This window comes from Lipomyces chichibuensis (genome assembly GCF_038497645.1).
Source record: "Lipomyces chichibuensis strain CBS 12929 unplaced genomic scaffold V1513scaffold_4, whole genome shotgun sequence".
NCBI lineage: Eukaryota > Fungi > Ascomycota > Lipomycetes > Lipomycetales > Lipomycetaceae > Lipomyces > Lipomyces chichibuensis.
In genome coordinates, this window is record NW_027117456.1 from 409,147 (window position 1) to 430,259 (window position 21,113).

At 45.6% G+C, this 21,113-nt stretch overlaps 9 protein-coding genes across 9 annotated transcripts; 2 read left to right on the forward strand and 7 right to left on the reverse strand.

Moving 5' to 3' along the window:
- Nucleotides 1-334: 334 nt before the first annotated feature.
- V1513DRAFT_438352 (ATP synthase subunit C-domain-containing protein) lies at nt 335-1,782 on the reverse strand. Its single transcript, XM_066897054.1, has 4 exons — nt 1,645-1,782; nt 1,238-1,364; nt 675-1,036; nt 335-618 (listed from the first exon to the last, which is right to left on the reverse strand). The coding sequence occupies exons 1-4, from the start codon at nt 1,703-1,705 to the stop codon at nt 569-571; spliced, it is 600 nt and encodes a 199-aa protein (XP_066755632.1). The 5' UTR covers nt 1,706-1,782; the 3' UTR covers nt 335-568.
- Nucleotides 1,783-2,348: 566 nt separating this feature from the next.
- On the reverse strand, nt 2,349-4,449 carry V1513DRAFT_429685 (chaperonin Cpn60/TCP-1 family; the record flags this gene model as incomplete). Its single annotated transcript, XM_066896325.1, has 8 exons — nt 2,349-2,711; nt 2,768-2,913; nt 2,968-3,623; nt 3,673-3,895; nt 3,954-4,068; nt 4,126-4,211; nt 4,273-4,320; nt 4,410-4,449. The coding sequence occupies 8 exons, from the start codon at nt 4,447-4,449 to the stop codon at nt 2,349-2,351; spliced, it is 1,677 nt and encodes a 558-aa protein (XP_066755633.1).
- An 88-nt stretch (nt 4,450-4,537) lies between these two features.
- On the forward strand, nt 4,538-6,762 carry V1513DRAFT_438365 (uncharacterized protein). Its single transcript, XM_066897055.1, has 5 exons — nt 4,538-4,743; nt 4,797-4,958; nt 5,028-5,163; nt 5,226-5,353; nt 5,427-6,762. Exons 1-5 carry the CDS (start codon nt 4,716-4,718, stop codon nt 6,527-6,529), a joined length of 1,557 nt encoding a protein of 518 aa, XP_066755634.1. The 5' UTR covers nt 4,538-4,715; the 3' UTR covers nt 6,530-6,762.
- Nucleotides 6,711-8,402, reverse strand: V1513DRAFT_218460 (uncharacterized protein). The gene is made up of 3 exons (XM_066894384.1): nt 8,104-8,402; nt 7,669-8,029; nt 6,711-7,591 (listed from the first exon to the last, which is right to left on the reverse strand). Exons 1-3 carry the CDS (start codon nt 8,241-8,243, stop codon nt 6,893-6,895), a joined length of 1,200 nt encoding a protein of 399 aa, XP_066755635.1. The 5' UTR covers nt 8,244-8,402; the 3' UTR covers nt 6,711-6,892.
- Nucleotides 8,403-8,735: 333 nt separating this feature from the next.
- V1513DRAFT_429688 (syntaxin-61) lies at nt 8,736-9,778 on the forward strand (the record flags this gene model as incomplete). Its single annotated transcript, XM_066896326.1, has 4 exons — nt 8,736-8,950; nt 9,032-9,211; nt 9,268-9,641; nt 9,702-9,778. 4 exons carry the CDS (start codon nt 8,736-8,738, stop codon nt 9,776-9,778), a joined length of 846 nt encoding a protein of 281 aa, XP_066755636.1.
- Nucleotides 9,779-10,845: 1,067 nt separating this feature from the next.
- V1513DRAFT_374572 (uncharacterized protein) lies at nt 10,846-11,379 on the reverse strand (the record flags this gene model as incomplete). The annotated part of the gene is made up of 2 exons (XM_066894857.1): nt 10,846-11,219; nt 11,328-11,379. The coding sequence occupies 2 exons, from the start codon at nt 11,377-11,379 to the stop codon at nt 10,846-10,848; spliced, it is 426 nt and encodes a 141-aa protein (XP_066755637.1).
- A 1,270-nt stretch (nt 11,380-12,649) lies between these two features.
- On the reverse strand, nt 12,650-15,503 carry V1513DRAFT_423295 (uncharacterized protein; the record flags this gene model as incomplete). The annotated part of the gene is made up of 4 exons (XM_066896025.1): nt 12,650-12,795; nt 12,848-13,367; nt 13,419-14,757; nt 14,833-15,503. 4 exons carry the CDS (start codon nt 15,501-15,503, stop codon nt 12,650-12,652), a joined length of 2,676 nt encoding a protein of 891 aa, XP_066755638.1.
- A 688-nt stretch (nt 15,504-16,191) lies between these two features.
- V1513DRAFT_218913 (uncharacterized protein) lies at nt 16,192-19,137 on the reverse strand. The gene is made up of 5 exons (XM_066894385.1): nt 17,324-19,137; nt 16,759-17,272; nt 16,563-16,708; nt 16,407-16,506; nt 16,192-16,354 (listed from the first exon to the last, which is right to left on the reverse strand). The coding sequence occupies exons 1-5, from the start codon at nt 18,896-18,898 to the stop codon at nt 16,284-16,286; spliced, it is 2,406 nt and encodes an 801-aa protein (XP_066755639.1). The 5' UTR covers nt 18,899-19,137; the 3' UTR covers nt 16,192-16,283.
- A 240-nt stretch (nt 19,138-19,377) lies between these two features.
- On the reverse strand, nt 19,378-20,863 carry V1513DRAFT_456819 (uncharacterized protein; the record flags this gene model as incomplete). Its single annotated transcript, XM_066899596.1, has 4 exons — nt 19,378-19,473; nt 19,525-20,178; nt 20,233-20,614; nt 20,796-20,863. 4 exons carry the CDS (start codon nt 20,861-20,863, stop codon nt 19,378-19,380), a joined length of 1,200 nt encoding a protein of 399 aa, XP_066755640.1.
- Between the last annotated feature and the right edge of the window lie 250 nt (nt 20,864-21,113).

A 21,113-nucleotide genomic window follows, 5' to 3' on the forward strand; every position in this document is an offset into this window, starting at 1 on the left:
GAGCTGAGTCAAACTAATCGCGGGCTTCCCCTCTACGGCTCTACTACTCTATCTCTTATAGTTAGTCGGACTATGACTGAGCATCAGCGAAATGCAGACGCTGAGCAACAACTATCATCCAATGTCAACTACCGCGTCTGGTAGAAGTTGCAGTTAGCAATTCATCGAGGTCTAGCTACATATAACAGTGATGCTATAAAATGACCGAATAACGCTCATGATGACGCCCCAGCTCATTGATTCATATCTCACGTCACTGCGAATCTTGGATGTTGGGAGTCTTGACTGAGACCAAGGGTGTAGAAATGAAAAGCAATAAAAATTTAGATTATTTATTGTATTTTCGCTCTATAAAACCCACAACATATTTCGCCCCCAAGATATGACTTACAAAAACACATGCATGTAAAAAAAACCATGGCACTACCAAAATTAATAAATACGAAAATGAAACATGTCCTCAATTATGTATATTTCATAGATATCTTTTCAATGATTTGCAATATGGATGGCTTCGTCTTTCGACTCAATTCGACCCGTTTCTCTGTCATTTTCTTCGGTGAATGATTTACTGGAACTCCTGCGCCTTGCCAGTCATCAGCAGACCAACAATGAGACCTGAAGCCCAAGTTAGTAATTTGATCCTTTCTATATAAAAATTGTAAATGACATACCGAAAAGGCCCAAGACGGAGCCGAAAATTTCAATGACAAGGATCTTCACGAAGAGAGATGGGTCGGCCGCATCAGCGATGGCTGCAGTGGAACCAGTGACACCAACTGCGACACCGCAAACGAGGTTGCAGAAACCAACGGTAAGACCACCCCAGAAAAGAGCATATCCAGTGTAGTAGTTCTCGGGCGTATACAAGTCGGGGCCGACAACGGCAGCGAGCTTGGAGGAGAAAACAATTGACATGATGACTCCGTAGATGGCGACGACCTCGCAGAAAATGATAGAGATCAAGTTCTTGGTTCGAATTCGTGGAGCCTTGACACCACCACCGACAATAGAAGTACCAGTGACGAAGATGCCCCTAAATAATTTGGTTAGCCATTGTGTCTTCCTACCACGAGACGCATTTCTCCATAATCATGTCCAATTCTACACCAACGAAACCATAATTATGCTCATATTAAGAATGACATTCGATCACATTAATATCATCTCCGCAATAGGCATATCGGACGAGAGAAATACGTCGCGCCATTATTTGATTACTGAGTTCATGACATACCAGGCAGCACCGACCACACTAAGACCGATGCAAAGAGCAATGCCGAGCGAGGCCCAGGTATATGGGGAAGTAGTGGTAAGAAACTTTCCCACATTGAAAGCTTCACCGGAGCCGGTGAACAGCATATCTAAATTTTGAACCTGTCAGCCTTTCCCTTTGTTGTTTGCTAAAATGTCGCATATCGTTTAATGTCGCTGGTCGCACGCTTAATCTAACACTCATCATCTATGTGCATCACGTCCATCGAAAACAATTGCAGCATGGATTCGCAAATGAAATTGCTCAAGATTATTATAGAGCTTAAATGGCGCTGATGGCGACTGATAGCACGCCCGTGAGAGACAATAGAGCGATAGACTAGTGGACACCTCGCGACGGAAAGCTTGCGAGAACCGAGATATACGTACATCCACCGACGACGAAGGCGCCCAGAAGAGCGATGGAACCAATAACAGCTGGTGCACCCATTGTGGAAAGCTGAGTATCGAGAAATGAGGCAAAAGGGGAAGAAATGTCGACGCAGAAAATAACAGCGTATTGGGAATATCAGAAGTTGCGACCACTTGTGATGGCAGACCGTTTCGTGCGCTTTAGTCAAGTGAGCCCAGAACGATATTCAGTTATAAAATTATGCTGCTAAGCCTGTCTTGCAATAGTGCAGAGCTTGTTAGTACATTCTCCCTCCAAAAAATCAGCGCTAAGCTAGATTCGGGAGGAATTTAGCTTTCCTAATTTATTAGCGTGATTTTGGAAAGGCTAATTCTGTAACTCAAGCATCCCGGTGACTAAGTGCACCAGCCAAGGATAGGTAGGGTAAGATGTACATTTTATCGCACCAAGGACAGTCAGAAATCCTAGCCAGTCGGAGCTTGCACATAACAACCATTTCGTCCATGATCTCACGCATACGCAAACTTATCGCGCCAGAGTTTAGTGTATATAGCGGAAAAAGACACCTTTTAGTCCTCGATGTGTTAAATACCAAGTACATTATCTACAGATAGCTTCAATTCGTACAATGCAAAAGCCTGCAATATAATATTACGGTAACTACCTAATACACATTAAATATAATCAGTCAGAAGACTATCCCTGTGACATGCTGCTAGTTTTAATGGTCACCATGTGGATTCTCTTCTCTTCTCTCCGGGTCAACTGTAATCATAGTATCAATTCGGAGGATTGCAATGCACGCCTCCAATGCGCTTTTCAATGATCGAATCTTGCTCACACTGGGCTCTAAGACACCAGCCTTCATCTCGTCGACGACTCTTCCTTTCCATAGATCAAGCCCGTAGTTCTTGTAACCCTTCTTCTTCAAATCTGTCGATGGCGCACTTTGGCTAGTTGCGTGGTACGATCGAAGCTTAGCCACCAAGTCTGAGGAATCCTTCGCGGCATTGACGGCTAGCGTCTTTGGAATAATCAAGAGCGCGGCAGCAAACTCTGCAATCGCAAGTTGTTCTCTGCTCCCCTACAGTGGCAGTGTTAACACAATTCGACAATGACAACAACGACAGGCCAGCTTACCAGAGTCGTCGCAAAGTTTTCAAGATAGATGCTCAAGGCAGTCTCAACAGCGCCACCGCCGGGAACAACGTTACCGCTCTCCAAAGTACGCTTAACAACCGACAACGAATCGTGAATCGATCGCTCCATTTCATCTAACTGAAAGTCTAGACAAATTTGTTAATGAACAATTACACGATCACAGAGTATGTTGCGCATACCGTTCGAGCCTCTGAGAATAATTGAGCTTGAAGTATACGCCTTGGTTCCTTTAACAAGGATACACTCATCGTCTGAAATACGCTCCTGAGAAACCTCTTCGGCATATCCCAAGTAACTAGGTTCGAATACCTCTTCGCCCTCCAAGTTGGATAAGCTACTGACCAAAGTTGCGCCCGTAGCATGAGCAATTCGTCGCAGGTCTTCTCTTTTGCACCTCCGAACGGCCATAACGCCAGTCTCGACAAACGACTTGAGACACAGATCATCGATACCTTTCGTAGTCAAAACAACATTTGCACCAGCATTGATGATTTTCTGCACACGTTCCAGTACAATAGTGTTTTCCCTCTTTCTAATTTGCTCCAATTCCTCGGGGTTCTCGATTGTGATGCTGACGCCTAAGGGCATGCGAACCTTTTGCAAATTGATATCCAGACACGCAATCTTCGCGTTCTGAATGGTTGTCTTCATTGCTTGGCTGGCTATAGTGCAATTCAGCGCATAACCTTTGACCAATACTGATTCACGGCTAGACTTTCCATGCGCCTTCAGGATATTGACAGCTTTGACAGGATACTTAGTCTCGCCACGGGTGTTGGTAGACTTGACGGCCAGAAGCGATTCAACCACCATGGACGCGAAGAAATCAGAATCACTGGCGACATTAGTATAGCTATCACATTACCACGCCAAGTCAGGCTCACCTTCCAATAATCTTACTCGACATGCTAGTTTTCGCAATGTTCTCTAGGACGTCTTTTCCCAGTGCTTCAACCTTGACGCTCATAACATCATTCAAGTACTTCGTCGCTTCACGAAGGGCGAGTCTGTATCCGGTGATAATTGTGGTAGGGTGAATCTTGTTCTTGACCAACTCATTCGCTCGACGTAACAGTTCGGCAGCGATGATGACGACAGATGTAGTTCCTACAGAATATAGTCAGAGTATGCACGTAAGAATGCAAGATCAGCGCGACTATCGTACCATCGCCGACTTCACGGTCCTGCTGCTGGGCCAACTCGACCAAGATCTTGCCAGCAGGATGCTCTACATCGAGGAGACTTAAGATTGTGGCACCGTCATTCGTAACAGTAACATCCTATGCATATATTATTAAGACCTAAAGGGACGATCGCATTTTCGTGTGAGTACATACACCAATGTCATCTACCAGCATCTTGTCTAAACCAACAGGACCGAGCGATGACTTCACGACGTTCGCGATCGCTTGCGTCGCCAGAACTATGATTCATTTAGATCCAATTCTTTACTATAGTCGTATTTTCGTCATCGTGATAATTACCGTTCTGATCTCTGATATCATTGCCGCTGAGCTTTTCTCCACTGAGAACTGCAAGAAATATAATATTAGTGCCAACTATCACTTCTACTATAGAGGAATATCCCAAGGATCTGGACCAAAAGAAGTTTCAAACTTACAAAGAGTATCAGATCGTGGCGTACTGAAAACCTGCGACATCGTGGAGATAATATTGATTGTTGTCTGGTTAACTACCAGGTACGCGTGTGAACGATTTGAATTTTTCTTCTTGGGCTCGCGTCGGCATGAGCACGATTTCCAGCGTAAACGCGGGCACAATTGCTCACACATTTACGCTAACACTGTGCCGAGGGAGGCCACAAAATTTGAGCCGCGCTGTCGTTTAGTACGATATTCCTTCACCGCTTCAATATTTATTGTTCACAATTCAACACCTGAAGTCTAAAATTTGCAACGATATTAGTATGGCGCCAAAGAAGGAAAAAGTTGACGGTATGCCATTCTCTTGAATTAGTGGCTCATTATTCGCAGCTAATGGTTTCTAGCTAACAAGCCTGCTTTGATTGGTATCACTGCTCCAAAGGATGAGGATTTCCCATCGTGGTACCAACAGGTACTGACCAAGGGTGACATGCTGGAATACTACGACGTTTCCGGCTGCTATATCATGAAACCCGGATCATACTCGATTTGGGAAAAGATTCAGGGTGAGTGACCCACAGCAAGCTGGCAGATGTTCCTTTCAGTAATTGATATTGACTGACAACATAATATAGCTTGGTTTGATGGCAAGATTAAGGAAATGGGCGTCCAGAACGCTTATTTCCCTATGTTCGTGTCATCGCGAGTCTTGGAGAAGGAGAAGGATCATGTTGAAGGATTTGCACCTGAGGTTGCTTGGGTTACAAAGGCGTACGTATAAATTGCTGTGTTCCATGGGCCACCACTTGTTAACTTATTGTGTTCCAATATAGTGGAAGTACTGACCTGGAAGAGCCAATTGCTATCCGTCCTACCTCAGAAACCGTCATGTATCCATACTATGCCAAGTGGATCCGTAGCCATCGTGATCTTCCACTGAAGCTCAACCAATGGAACTCTGGTAAGTTAAACTTCTGGCAGATGCCATGTATGAAATATTACTCTGAGTTTTAATGCGAAATTAACTGTTTCAGTGGTCCGATGGGAATTTAAGCATCCCCAGCCTTTCCTCCGCACTCGTGAGTTTTTGTGGCAAGAGGGCCACACGGCGTTCCTAACCCGCGAGGAAGCTGAACAAGAGGTTTTGGAGATTCTTGACTTGTACGCTCGCATTTATGAGGAATTGCTAGCAGTTCCAGTCATAAAGGGACACAAGACTGAGAAAGAGAAATTTGCTGGTGGATTCTTCACTACTACCACTGAGGGTTATATTGCCGCTACTGGCAGAGGTATCCAAGGCGCTACCAGCCATTGCTTAGGACAGAACTTCTCAAAGATGTTTGGCATCAGTGTGGAGGATCCGAAAAACGATGGCGAGAAGATCAACGTCTGGCAGAACAGTTGGGGTCTTTCGACTCGAGTTATTGGTGTGATGGTTATGACTCATGGTGACGACAAGGGTTTAGTTATTCCTCCCCGAGTCGCTCAGTACCAGGTCGTTGTCATTCCGTGCGGCATTACTGTTAAGACTACTGAGGAGGACAAGGCCAATATTGTCGACGGTGTGATGAAGATTGAGGAAACGTTGAAGAAGGCTGGTGTCCGTGTTGTTGCTGACACCAGAGACAACTACTCCCCTGGATGGAAGTTTTCCGACTGGGAGCTCAAGGGTGTTCCTCTCCGACTGGAGTTCGGTCCCATGGACTTTAAGAAGCAGCAGGTTGTCGCCGCACGACGAGCGACTGGTCAGAAAGACTTCATAGCCTTGGCTGATCTTGATGAGTCTATCCCTAAACTTCTAGAAGAAATCCAGGAGGAAATGTACAAGAAAGCAAAGTCATCTTTTGACTCTCATGTCATCCGTGTTACCAATTGGGAAGACTTCGTTCCTGCTCTCAACAATAAGAACTTGATTCAAATCCCATGGTGCGGAGTTACTGATTGCGAGGACAAGATCAAGGAAAGATCCACGAGGCAGGATACCGGAGAGGAGGTCGATGAGCGTGCTCCTTCTATGGGCGCGAAAAGCCTTTGCATTCCCTTCGAGCAAGCTGAGGGTATAATTCCGGGAGAGACCAAGTGCCCTGCTTGCGGGCGTGACGCCAAGGTCTGGTGTATGTTTGGAAGAAGTTACTAAAAGCGGTGAAGGTGATGCGTTATTAGTTTTGCGTTCATGTGCTTAATTCTTTTTCGATTTGTCTGATTACATCAAGGGGCTTGTAAGGGTTTTATAGAACAGGTTTACACATTGTTTGGCCGCAATATTCAGACTTTATTTAATTAGAATGAGACAATAAAGCATATATATATAAACAATTCAGATTTTGTTTAATTAGAATGAGACAATAAAGCATGTATATATGAACAATTTACTAAAAGCTACGACACCAATTTAACAATGCAACCCCAGAACTCCGATAAAGACAACCCATGCCGCGGCTTTTATTTACAAATTCCCACTCCCGGTCCACATCTCTAGTGGTTCTGACAGCTGGCTGAATTATAGTTTGACGTCTTGCCGGTACCCTTCGCTCTCTCTACGCATTAACCTAAGGTGTGCAAGTTCTTCATGAACATTAGAACTACCACCAGAAGTACCGTGCCCTGCTAGTGAGGTAGACGCAGATACTACCGCATTAGCTGTCGATGGTAAAACTGAGGACGTTGCCAGACTCTGCAATGCCCACGTACGTCGCTCCATCATTAAGAAATGCATCTGATGTCGAATAGCGTTAACCGCATTTCTCATATTCTGGATTTCTTCTTTCATCCTAACCGTCTGATTCGTAAGCATGACACTCTGGCGTATCTCCAGCTCTCCTAATTGCTCCGATAGTCTTTCCAGCTCTGACCGGAACCGCTCGTGTTCTGTAAAAATATGGAACACATCATTGTCTAGCATATTATTTGATCCACCAACAGCAACCTGAGCGCGAAGACTCTTGTTCTCCGCTTCAAGGATCGCAATTCTTTCCTCTTGTTTATCAAGAAAAGGTGCAAGCGAGGTCAACGTGCACTCTGTAGTATGGCTATCCAGCTTCTCCCTTCGTCCGGACCAGCGGCAACCAAGTCTAGTTGATGGACAATTAACTACAGATTCGCTGCATTCGTCTAGATGATTTCTAATATCGGCCATGGAGAACTGCTGAGAACAATCGGGGCATTTAGTTGACCGGGCTGCGCACATAGCCTCGTGATCCTTTTAGCGGGAGGCTCGTTAGCTCGAACAGCACACACGGGCCACAGGACGTTAATATAATAAATAAAAAAACATACATCAAGTTCAAATTCAGAAACAGAGCCGTTACAGTCAGGGCAGGTCATAGGTTGGTGAAAGCATTTAGCGGGATCTCGCTCTATAAAGCGTCGTTCGATGAGCTCCGTGCATTCGTCCGAAGGGCATTCCAGTAATGCGTAGTGGCATTTGTCCCGCAAATGGTGCGGAAGCAGGCACCGCTGAATGACTATTTTGCACCCTTTATCAGCATTTGGACAATAGACTAGTAGCTCATTGACCATATTCGAGAGTATCTTTGGCGGTGGGCATATATCCTCGTCGGATAAGGGACCTCGGTCGACCGGACATTTATTTGACTGTGCCAGCGCTTTATATAGGCATACTGAGCAAAAAGTGTGTCTGTACAGAGCTTGTGAGTGAACGGAAACAGCTAGAATAGGAAGAAGGGCAATGAAGAGCAGTGTCAAACTCACCCGCACTTGGTATAGCATGGATCAACGAATGCGCTACAGCAGATGGGACACACTAGATTGTCGTTCAACGAAACGTATAATAATGACCGAATATCAGCTTCATATCTATTTGTAGTCTTCGGTGACTCTCTTTCTTCCATGGTTAATTGTGAAGCCTTCCAGAATTTTTCCAATATGAGATGATGTCGCTATCGGGATTCTAAGTTCGTGAATGGCTTGTGGACAGTCACCAGAATATGAGCTCTGCAGGTTGGGGTATTATTTAATTATTTGACCCGCTTTGAGGAGAACGAGCACAACAGCTTCGGATGGCACAGAATGCGGTCGAAACTTCATGCATCCGTGACGTGACGTATATGCCACTAAAATCCTATAGAAATAATCCATGACTGTAAGGATAATATCGCGTCTACGGCCTTAGAGCACATAGTTTCCGGCGCAATGCAACCACAATACACGATAGCGTAAATAACGACCACTTAGATAAAGGAGTAATCTACAACCGTAGTAGTCGAATTTAGATGAGTGGCATCCTGTAACTTCGACAGTTACCGAGCCTGTAACCTAGACGGCATTATTCGATACAATTAGTTGTCCTGAATCATTTCTGTTTGGCTTGGGATTACGGACACATGGACAGCGGTTTCACTTCGCCCACTTCTAGTCGCCTTCTTTTGCTGGCAGACAACACTCTAGTTTCAGTTCTTGAGCGGAATCGCCTAAAATCTTTGGATTTAGAGCCATCAGCTGCAGAAGAAGCAGAGATTCAACGAAATTTACTGGCATTGAGAGATGGCATAGCGACATTAGAACGAGAGCAGTCTACAGCAGAGACAGATTCTTCCGTGTAAGTTGATTTGAATCTGGCACTGGTTAATATTTGGTATGTGGACGTGGAACAGAATTACTGACGGAATTATTGTCATAGGTCTTCACGAGCCTTAAAGTCAAAAGAAGATACATTAATACGACTGCAAAAGCAGTTTGACAAGCTCTTGTCGCTACTTCAAGATGGCGGGGCGGATAAGCTGCTCTCGCAAGTGTCTGCTACGCGTCCATCTCGCTCTTCACTTGTTTATCCTTCAAATGACGAATACAATTCTTCAAGGTGTGTATGGTGAGATTAAGTCAACACAATTACATCTTAAAATTAATGTTATGTAGGAGCCGTCTTTTGAATACCTCGAGTCCAAGGACGAAGACACCGAAGACAGTACGATTTAGTGATAACTTGATTGACATGCAATCAATTACTCCAGACCCTCTAAGTATAGCTGCAGACGAAGCCCGGAATAGCGCGAGCAACAATGAGGCACTGTTACTCCAGCAGCGAATTATGCAGCAGCAGGATGACTCTCTCGATCGATTGTCGGAATCAATATCGCGACAGCGAGAGCTCAGTATACAGATTGGCGACGAATTGGATTCGCATATTGAGCTTCTAGGAGAAGTTGATCGACTGGTCGACTGGGGGCAGCATAGACTTGACGGCGCAAGAAAGCGCCTTGACTATGTGTCGAGAAAGACTAAGGAAAACAGTATGTGCATGCCAGATCTAATTTTGACTAATGGGAAAAAATCTAAATCTACCCGTTTAGGTTCATTGGTTGCGATTATCGTGCTCATCATTGTCTTGCTTCTTCTCATCATAATTCTTAAATGTACGCCTTCATAATTTACTTTGTGAATTTTGACAATTTATATTAACATTTTATTTTAGAGCCAAGAATACAAAATATTGTAGCGGTTTCAGTTTGGTTGGGCGATTGGTCGTACATACGGGTTAGTTTCTGGTTTAGGATAAGGATTTTGCGTTTTCAATTTGTAGGAAAGGAAAGAAGACACCAAGTCTATTCCACGAAATTATTTTTCTTTCATCATTTTACATAATGTTTTTTTATGTGTGACCTTAGCAGTTATGTCTTATACGACGATGTTGTTGGGAACGTTGCTTTTCTTATGCATAGTGTTGTTTGTGGGATATCATCTATCTATAGATCTGAATGTTAAAGTATTATATCTTGGAGTATTTGTGCTTGCTTATTTAACCTCCAGAAATAGGATCTCCGAACATGAATCTTATGCTAAGCGGAGTCATAAAGACTAAGTTACAATAACATGCCCTGTCTCAATTACCAACTCTTTGTCGCGACATGAGAAAGAACAGTGAATGTACATCAGGCATATGATATAACTGTATGTGAATTAACAACCAAAATCAGCACCTATATACACGCGAATATATATAAACCAATCATGACCCCCAATGACTAGATGATTGCATGAATCAGAAAATCGCAAATCGAATTCCACACCAAGTAAAACAGATTTGCAATAACCAAAACACTCACAATAATACTTGAACATATACATATCTCAACCCATGAACCTAGATGTACAAACCGAATCCAAGAGCCCAACCAGACAATTGTATATGCATACTTTTTCCTAACGACATATAGCAACAGCAAATGTACACAAAAGACAATTAATTATATAAGGAACCTACTACCGAAACCAACGATACCCGTGATATGATGTAATCGAAAACCAACACGAGAAAGACGGACGCCTTGCCAACCGAAAACATGTAACATGACAATACTAGTATATAAAGACGTCCTTGTATACCACGACAAGAGAGCTAGACCAAACTCCTATTATCACAACGCACCCCAACAGAAAAAGATCACAAACTCCGTATAGACTACACATGATATGTTACGTCCAAATGGCAGTAGTTTATGACCAGGCCCTTCTGCTGGGAGTACTCTGCACGTTGGGATAGATCATCTTCGCAGGAGACGAAGGAGGAGGCGACGCGACTCGCAGTCCTGTGGCAGGATCAACAATCTCAATGGCCCTTCTAACGCGGTGAGAGGCAGGTCTGCCAGGTGACGTGCCCGGTGAGAGCTGTCCTAGCATGCTAGAAGTGCTGGGTCTAACTTGAGTTTGAAGCGGAGACGACTCAGGGGATCCGGAGGTTGATGATCGATCGGAAGAGTAAGTAGTGGCAGACTGTATCTCCTCCTCAGACAACAAGGACGGGCAGAACTCTAAGTCGTCCTCGAGGTCGAAGGCACGGCCGGCATCGAACTTAGCACGAGAATGATGAACTGCAAGGATGTTAACTATTGCCATTCCAGATCTGTCTGAAGCCACGACGATGCAATGGACGAATGACATTCAGGAGCACACCAGTAACGAATAGAGAGAACACATACGAGAATTGACCGAGACACTTGGATTGCCGTAGGTGTGATACTGGTAACTCATTGTTGGGCAGGAAGAAGCAAATCAACGACAGAGCAATTAGCAATTAAGAAGCCACTATGAGAGATGGATGTAGAATTGGTTGGTCCGAAGTACTACGGGGAGCGGGGAATATAAGCTGCGGCAGGTCTGTGAGCGAGGGAAGACGACTGCCGAGTTGGTTGTTGTGTGAAGCTGCAGTAGTGTCGTGATCTGTGATCACAAGGCGATCTGTGATCCAGTAAGTTATGTGACTCGCAAAACAAAACGTGGTGTCTCTAACCGCTGCAATGGTGACCTCACCTTTTAGCACAGCCAATTATACAGCCGCAATCACCGCAAGTTGTTCCGCCAGCCACGATGCCCAGCCACTAGACCCCTTTTGTGGAATCAGTGAAAACGTGACTCAGTAATTGCAGTGACTCGTGACTTTATTATTGTTGTGAGCCATCACAACATGATTTCGAAAATTGAGTCGCGAAGGTGCGTGTTCAGCTTAAGTGTGCTATAAACTGTTCACTTGCTCCGGGTGGTTTTTTGACGCTTTTTTAAGTCGACTCACTTAATTCTTATGATGCATTTGCTGTTTTGGGATTATATTCCGTATACGCATGATCCTAATTTGATTTCACACACTACATGACATCTCGTACCACACATATGTATAATACTATTATACTATCATATAGCTATACATGAAAACTCCCTATTCCTGCTACAAACATTTATAACACGTAAAGGCAAACAAAAACACAGCCAAAACATAAAAAACTTCACCACATAAAAATAATACATCGAATTAACAATACGCATAATACAAACTAGCTCAATACATACATCATGCATATACATATAATAGACAATTCCCATCAATAAATCTGAAGTATCGAGATGACCCTCTTTTTATTGAGGCACTATGTGATCTCGTAAGTAATGTAGGAACACCGAGCAGAAATGTACAGCTTCATACCCAAGAGAGTAAGCAAGGAAATCACAAATAAAGCAATAGAGTAAATGGAAATAGAAGGAAAGAAAATAACATGTAACAAAAATGGAAAGACCAACGATATTCAAAGTGCCAATAAGCAATAACAAACGAAAAAATACGACGTAGACGAAGACACAGCAGCAATTAGCCTCAAGACGCACCGCCGGAATAGTTGATACAACTAACATATAGCCTTCGCAAAATCCCATCAAGTTTTCAGCAAATCCAGCCGGTGCCAAGTTCAACATAATAGTACACAAACCATACAAAGCAATGGTGCAGGTCTGGGAAATACATAGATAATTATCACGCCAATTGTTGCGACAGTAGATTGGTCGCTTTGATCCATGCAAAGTAAAGAATCTGCTTTAGCTGCAATACATCCTCTTTCTTCTTAACGCGGGCAAGATTACGAATCTCTTGCAGTAGATTGAAACATCTAGGAACGTTTTCTATGAGAGAGCGTTAGCACAATACATGTTGGTACAACCCACAGATACTCACCGGGAGAAACGAAGTCGATCGCAGCTTTAACACATGAAGATATATTGCTAACCTGGTGCGCGCATCCAGCAGGAACAAACACAGCATCACCAGGTTTCTGCCAAACTCTAAACGGAACAACGCCAAATCTCTTCCTGAGCAAAATGAGCTCGCTATCTGGAAGATAAAAGACTTGTCGATGTATCGGGTCATCTGTGGAGAACTTCGGCACGACCTTACTGCCTTTAGCTTTCTCTCGCTTGGCGGTCAGGAATGGATTATTATAAGCAATCGGATCCTCCTGTTCGCGCTCTAAGATAAACTGGCGAATCTTGTCACTGTCCTCAGCCTTGAAGATATCCCAGACCGCACCAATTGCCTGCTGTGGATGACTACTGTCTACACCGGGAATATTTGTGAGTTCGTCCGGGGATCCGTTCGGGTATGCAAAGGCCATAATATTGACAGCATCAGTCACATCGAGGTGCAGAGTGGTGCTCCCATGTCCGTTGGGTCCATGCGATGAAGCATATGAATTATACTAGAGAGTCAGTGAGGGAACGGAAAAACACACAAAGCTATTCAGACATACTAATTTCGGACCAAGATCAGGGGGATTGAATTCTTTGGGAAACATTGATGCCAGGTTCAGAAAACCTTCACGTCTTGTATATATCGGAAACGGCAACGCGCCTTCAAAGTCCTCAAATAGCTCTGGGCACACATCCTTAAAGTCACCATTAATTGGCCAATCTTTCAGTGCCAAGTTCATCTTCCTGCCATTGTATACACCACTAGCAAATCCCTCAAAGAAATCTCGCACGCTTGATTCAAGCACCTGGCCACTATCGTCCAGTAAGGCACATCGATCCCGGCCATACCGCTGGACGAAGCCAGAATCGGACCAATCCAGCTTGAGACGACTACCTGCACCGTGAATAACTAGAGGAGTACCTTCTGACCATTTTGCCCGGAACCCGTCAACAGATAGCTCGCCATTTTGATATTCGATTGGTTTTGTGTTGGAAATAAAAGCAGAGTCGTTAGGATCACTTGACGTCAGAGAACTGAATCCAGCAGCCTCTGGGACGCCCTCTGTCTTGACCGCCCAACTTGTTGAACTACTCGGAGTCTCCAGCTCACCCGGATTCATGGATGACGAGAATGAAGGCATCTGAGGTACGCGAGAATAAACGCTGTTGTAAATCTCCTGTATATCGCCTGGCATCAAACGTGTCACTGGTATGAGACAATTTTGCTGATGTCGATTGCCATATGCGCAAAACTCAAACACAAATCTGAGCGTATTTCGCACGAGTTTTCCATTGTTGTCATCACCGAGGTTGTTCCAGTCATCGTAGCAATCAAGACACATTTCGAGACCACAGTAGTAACACATGTATCGGCCTGAGAATAGCGATGTTCCGCAAATATCACATAATGATCTGTAGCCCTCTCCTTCTTTTGGCACTATTCGAAGTAACGCGTCCTGCTTCTCCAACTGGAGCTCTTGATATAGCATACCTGAATAAGTAGAGGCAATACTGTCCAGAACATAATTAATGTCATCTACTGATCTTGGTGGAACCGAAAAGTTGATCTTGGCCAAAAAGTCAGCCTTCCATATCCGATTCGTATAGACATCTCCCTCTGACGGAATCTTTTGTCCATAACTATCGTGCGCATGACCCAAATTTAACTGATCGCTAAATGCATAATCCGGATCCTCGCCATCGTAGTACGGTCCGCTAACATCTTCCTGGAACACACGTACGCCGATGAAGCGGCAGGCACCCACGCCTGATTTTCGTCGTGTGCAGGCTCGACATCGCCGAATACCAACGTTCATGCTTTGGCAGTTTTTTGCCTGCACGAACCAGAATATCGATTTATCAGGGTTCACAATTATGGGCTTGTCGTTCGCGAATGGCCTGCTACCGTATTAGTAATATTCTAGCACAGATCAACCCGCTCGACTGGGCACAAATCGAAATAGCAGCACTCACGGTCGCACTTGGGCAGCCTTTATCTTCTTGCTGGGGTCCTTTGATTTCTTCTTCTTTGAGCCTTTGCGTTTATGCGATCCCCAGCCTGTGTCGTCAGAGTCCGAGTCGTCGCCCCCATCCTGGTCAGTCGGCGAGAACTCGTAAGCACGCTTCAGATTGGGATCAGAAGGTGATCCCATCATGGCAATTGGTGTAGACTGGGCCTGGTAGTCGGGAAGGTCGCCGCCGGGTTGTTGGAGATATGGATCAGCTCGATTGCCGAAGGCTGCAGCCTCAAAGAGATTTGTAGTGGCATAGTAACTGCTGCCGGCATGGTTCATCGGCATGGCAGACGCGGCAGACATGAGGGACGGATCAGTGAAGATGGGATCAATGCAGAGGGCGGCAGGGTCATATGCGCCTGGTGGGGGAGCTCCGGAGACATCCGCGTAGGACATGGCGCCGTTACCGGCATAGATGATCTGACCAGAGAGGGGACTTGCGAGGGCGATAGAGTCCTGGTCATCGAAGGGACTACCAGCGTAGGGAAAAGGTGCGCGTGCTGGCGAGGGCGCAGGCATCGCGGCACTGTAATACTCGTCGGACGCGGTGCGCCCGGCCATGCCGTTTGTAGACGGGACCCGGACGTGGATAGTGGATGGCGGGGGAGGGATGTTGTACGGATCCGCCATATTAGTGGATCATCGATGGAGATCCCTCGTAGAGACCCCGTCGATGGAGCAAAAACACACTTGTGGCAGCGAGGCAGCGGGATCAAGCGCTACCGCAGATTGTCGTGAACGCAGCGGGTGAGTCGGAGGAGCGAAAAACAATAACGCGGCGCCGTGATCGAACGTTGGACACGGAGACTAGATGCTTGCTTGACCTGGGGGGATGTTTGGGAGCTGCGTGGGCTCGGCGATGATGTCGGGTCGAGAGTTCTGCGTGTGCGAAGCGATGGAGCTGGCTCAGGTGGGGGAATCATCTTATGGTTGTGCAGCCACAACAACAAAAGTTATGGCTTAACTGCCGTTATATATCTTTTTAGGAGTCATACCCAGCAGTGTTTTGAGCTTTACGCATGACGCAATTGTGCAGAATGTGGATTAGCTAGCGAACCTTATCCTTGCTTCACGTGTTAAAGCGTCTCCCACTCCTACCCTTATAATACAGTCAGCAGTGTAAGTTGAAGTGTTTACCGGATGGGTCAACTATGACTTTACATCTACAGCACCATGTCAGATTCGCAATCGTTCATGCCACACTAAACAATGCTGCGAGAAATTAACTAGTATTAACCTTAAACTCAAAAGAACTCTCCGCGCCAGACGCTTTGCAGCACAAAATATTAATGCAAAACTAATGCATGGCCATATGCTCCAACAACTAGATATAATTATTTGAAACGAATTATGCACTGATTGCACTATATAATTATAATATCCATACACAAAATGTAGTTGTTGAATATTTCACGCAAGACCGTAGATCTTCTTTGCAATCCAAAATGATGTAAGTCCAAACAAGATCAAGCCCATAGTGACTATCAACGTCAGTTCTGCTCTTATCATATGTACTAAATCTGATTAACTTACTTGAATAGAACCACGACAATCCCTCCTTGTCTTGCCCTGGGACATACACGTTCATTCCCCACAAACCAGTGATAATATTCATCGGCAGAACAATAGTACCCTGCAGAATAAGTTAGCATAATCTACAGCAAAATAACGAGCAAACGATCTACTAACAAGAATCGTCAGTCGTCCCAAAACATCGTTCGTATCATTGTTGACTTGCGTCATTCCAATATTGATCTGCGCCAAATAGTTTGAATGACTTCGAGAAAGCAGCTTCTCATAATGCGTCAAATTCTGAACCATGGTAATGATATGATCTATTCAGCCGTCAGAACTTAGCCCAATTCGATACTGTCAATATACGCACCCTGAATGTCGCCCAAATACAGACCAATCTCACTCCGCGGAGCAATCTCCCAATGTTCATTACACCGTTTGGCGAAACCCTTGATAACGTCCGCCTTGTAACCCAACAGTCTCATGATGCTCATTACCTGCTTACGGCACTCGCCAATTCTCCGAAGCATATCGCCCTTACCTCTAACGTCGTAGTGTTTGTTGAACGTACGTCCGCTGTATATGCTGGATGCATCGCTGCCTCCCGTGCGCCGACGATGTAGCTTATGGCCAAGATCATCGTGATCAAAATCGTCATCGTCATCTTCATCTTCATCTGATAAATCGCCAGAATGCATCTCCAGAATTTCAGTGTCTATATCCTGCACCTCTTCTTCAATTTCTCCAAGTAATGGCGCAAAAGAATCTGTCACGTTATCAATAATCGCGTAGCAAATCCAGTCAGCAGACACAGTCACATAATCCCGAAGCTGGCGAATCCGTCTTCGGACATTAGCAGGGTGTGGAGTCGGTCGGTAGTGGAACTAAATTTTAGTTAGCATGCCGATCTGTCTTCAAATATTTAGCGTTCGTACACTTAGCACGCCATCACGGAAAACGACAACATATATATTAACCGGAATCAAGTCTCCCTTCTTTCCAAAGTTATTCCTGCGCCTCGATGCATCCTTTCCGTATCTCATACGTCTCTCGCGCGCGGACATGTGAGGCGCAAGTTCGAAACTGCGAAAGCAAACCAGGTAATACGTTCTGAAAAGCTCAACTTTCTCCCTCGTTTCTTCCATGCAGATATCTTCCGTAGTTAGAGGATGAATGCCAAAGGCCTTACTTAGCACCTTCATTTCGGCATCTGTAGGGTCTAGAATATCTAGCCAAAACGGGTATGGACGTTCCCGGACATCTTGCATGTAGCTTGGAGCTTCGGATGCACGTCCCTTGTTGGACTTCAAATTTTCGAGACCAGGTTGGCGTCCGTGCTCAGGTGGTGCAGACTGAGGCCGCGAATGCAAACTTTCGGGGCCTCGCAGACTGCCCTTTTCATCTGGACCGACAACATCGGGAGCTTCTTCAGTTGAGGGCGAATGGATTGATGGGAAAGAAGAAGGCACAACGTCTGGACTAACTGGGAATAGGTCACTGAATGACAGACCATGTCCTAGTAAACCCGAAATAGATTGTGAATGAATTGTCTTCTCCAAATCCTCTCTAAAGTATGTGAATCTGAACGGGTACCCCAGTCTCTCTGACGGGTTCCGAGATGGCTCCCTAGGTGCGCCAGAGCCCCGCCTCCGTCGTTCTGGCACAACAGTATTGTCCTCAAGATAATACGCTGGGCTGTCCGTGCGGGATCCATATCTTGGTCGCCCGTCAATCATCATCAACTCCGGAGTACCTGGAGCACTGGCCGCTCGCTCAGTTTCACTCCATTCGACCAGAGCAGAAATATCAGGCCAGTTCTTTTGCTTACCAGATGCTGGGTCCATGAAATCCTGCGTCTCTATGGGCACGCAGACGTCATTCAAGGAAGTAGTTGACATGTTCCGAGAGCGTGGCGCTGAAGACGAATCATACTCGTTAATGCCATTCTGTAATGATTCTCCAGAATTCGCGGCCGGATAATTCTGGCCTTCGTCAATGTCAATTAAATAACGTTCGTTTGCCTGTCTCGCAGACGTCTCGCCGATTTCAGGCCGCACGGTTGGCCAATGGTCTACCGAATGCGTACTCGACACACTGCGGCGCCTGTCCCGCAGCAAGTACCTGTCCGACGCAAGTTCATTCTCGAGCGCAAGGCTATCGTTGCGACGTATCCGGTTCATATTTCGCTGATCAAGTGTGATGGGCAGTTCGTGGGGTAACCGTATGTCATTGCCATTCATATCGTCGCCGGCACCGTAGGCAGTCGTAGACATTCTTCGGGCCGAAGGAAAGGTGCTCGGATACGCTCTGTGGTCCAGTAGTGTTGAGGATGCAATAGATGACGCGGATGTGCTAAGCGGGAAGGTTCCTGTTCGCTCCTGACTCGGCGACACCGCTTGGCTATGTTGTTGCTGCTGCTGATGGGCAAAGACTCTAGAGTCCGGTATCACCTCTGCTGCAAAGATCGACCTTCTCCTAGCTGGCGAAGACCTGTTCGGCGATTGCGACATGTTCCAATAGATTTATCTCGATTGAATCAATATCAGTCTTGAGGTGGCGTAGCTGTAGAACGGTTAGATAGAGTCCCATTTGGGCTGAAACTTGCCCTGCGGTATCGTAAGCCACACACCACGCACATGGTCTGGGCGATGGACCAGCAATCGCAGATCTCGACCGCCTCGAGCACACACTCCCAAGAACAGCAAGTTTGTTATTATTAGCACGTTATCACAAATTCACAGTTTGTTGCTGCACATCATTATAGTATCATAAGGAAATAAACTACATATCGTCTATGTTATTACTATTATTATTATTATGCATTCCAGTCACAATCGTCCATTACTATTACATACAAGATCAAAGATCGAATCGAACTAACAAACACAAAAGAAACCGCAAATATTGCAAATGAAGCGTCACGTCAAATACAAAGGGCCGACGCAGTTGAATTTTCATAATGCACTATATGAAACGTGCCCGTCCATTTTTAGACGGCTCCATCCAGCAATGCTTCAATGGCACCTTGGACATTACCGCCACTGCGTCTTAGTGCCCGCACATTTCGATCAAAATCAAAGAACCCCTATTCTATGTTAGCTTGGATTTGCCACTCGCACACAGAGTCAGATCATACAAGTTCATTCAGTTGCCGAAGCTGTGCCTCGTATCTCTCTTCTGGAGGTCGATTATCCTCTGCAGGAGGAGCCCCTCCTCCCATCATCAGGCTAAGCATTTCCGGAGAAAAGAGTGGATTGGGAGCCGCATTATTTTCTGTCCCCGTATTGCCGTCGGTTCCCTGAGCAGGTACTCCAAACATAGGATTATTGAACAAAGCGCCAAATGGGTTTCCAGCAGCAGGAGCATTAGGAAGTCCGCCGGGGAACAGACTCGCAAATGGGTTTGCAGGGGGACTTGTGTTTGCTTCACCCGTAGTCCCAGTAGCCGCCTGTGAACCGTTGCCGCTAGTAGTCGATGTCTCCGTAGAAGTTGTCCGGCCAGGTTCAGGGAAGGTCTGAGTGCCCTGACCAGGAGCTCCAAATGGATTACCTCCAAACATTCTGTTCAAACTCATCATTTGTCTCATAGTGTCCGGGTTGGTCATCATTTGTCGGAACTGCTCGCTCTGCATCATTTGCCGGACTTGTGGACCCATGCCCTGAAGATTGGGAGAGGAGCTAATAATATAATCCATCATCTGAGGGTTCTGAAGCATCTGGTTCATCGACTGCTGAAACATGGGACTGGACATCGCTTGTATCAGTTGTTCTTCTGAAGGTGGTGGTCCCATCTAAGTCAGATTAATCTCCATTGCAAGTCTCGTTGATAATCAAAGTAAACATACGCCTCCATCTGGTCCAAATAAGCTAGCACTGGGCAATTGAGCATGACCAGCATATCGAGCTCCAGTCAACCCCGCCAAAGGATTTCCGGCACCTTGGCCAGCAGCAATATTCTGGGGAACGGAAGGAGCGGAAGGCTGGGACGCTGTACTGGCACCCGGTGTAGAAGAGGACGGGGGTGCAGCGCTCTTGACGAGATGAACAGTGTGGCCAGACTGTATCTTGTACGAAGATAAAGTCTCATAGTCTTTCAGTACTCTACCGGAGTAGATCAATCGCTGGCGCTCTTTCGGAATGTTGCATTGAGGTTCTAGCAGCTGTTTGAAGTCTGAAACTAGAAGTGATGGTGATACAGAAACTGTGTATTTCTGATCGGCTGAAGATCTACCAAGTATATGTAGTTAGCTGATGTTCCGCTGAACCTACACTTTCAGACAGCAGTCCACTAATGGACGCGTGCCATCTCCCGAACGCAAGTTCAAGGAAATCGCGATAATATCACGCACAAATACAACACCGTAACAAGCTCACAAGTATCGATCAAAATCGCAAGAAGGCTACTTACTTCACAGTGACCTTGATTTCTTCGCTGCTGGCTGGAGCGGGCGCGTTCTCTGATGCTGCCTCTGACATTATATACACGATTGTAACCGAATAATAGCGCTATATGTCTTTTCAGATATTTTGGTATATTCCGTATTTAGGCAGTGCGGACAGAACCTTGATGATGAAGGAAGTGTGTAGATTAGGTGATCAACCAGTGCGCTGCGAGTCTCAGATAAACTCGACTGGGTCAACTCTCGAAGTCAGTAGCCGGCGAGGAAGATTATGGGAGGCTCGGCTGGTCGTACTGTGCTCGCAGAGAACACTGTGGAAAGGTCAC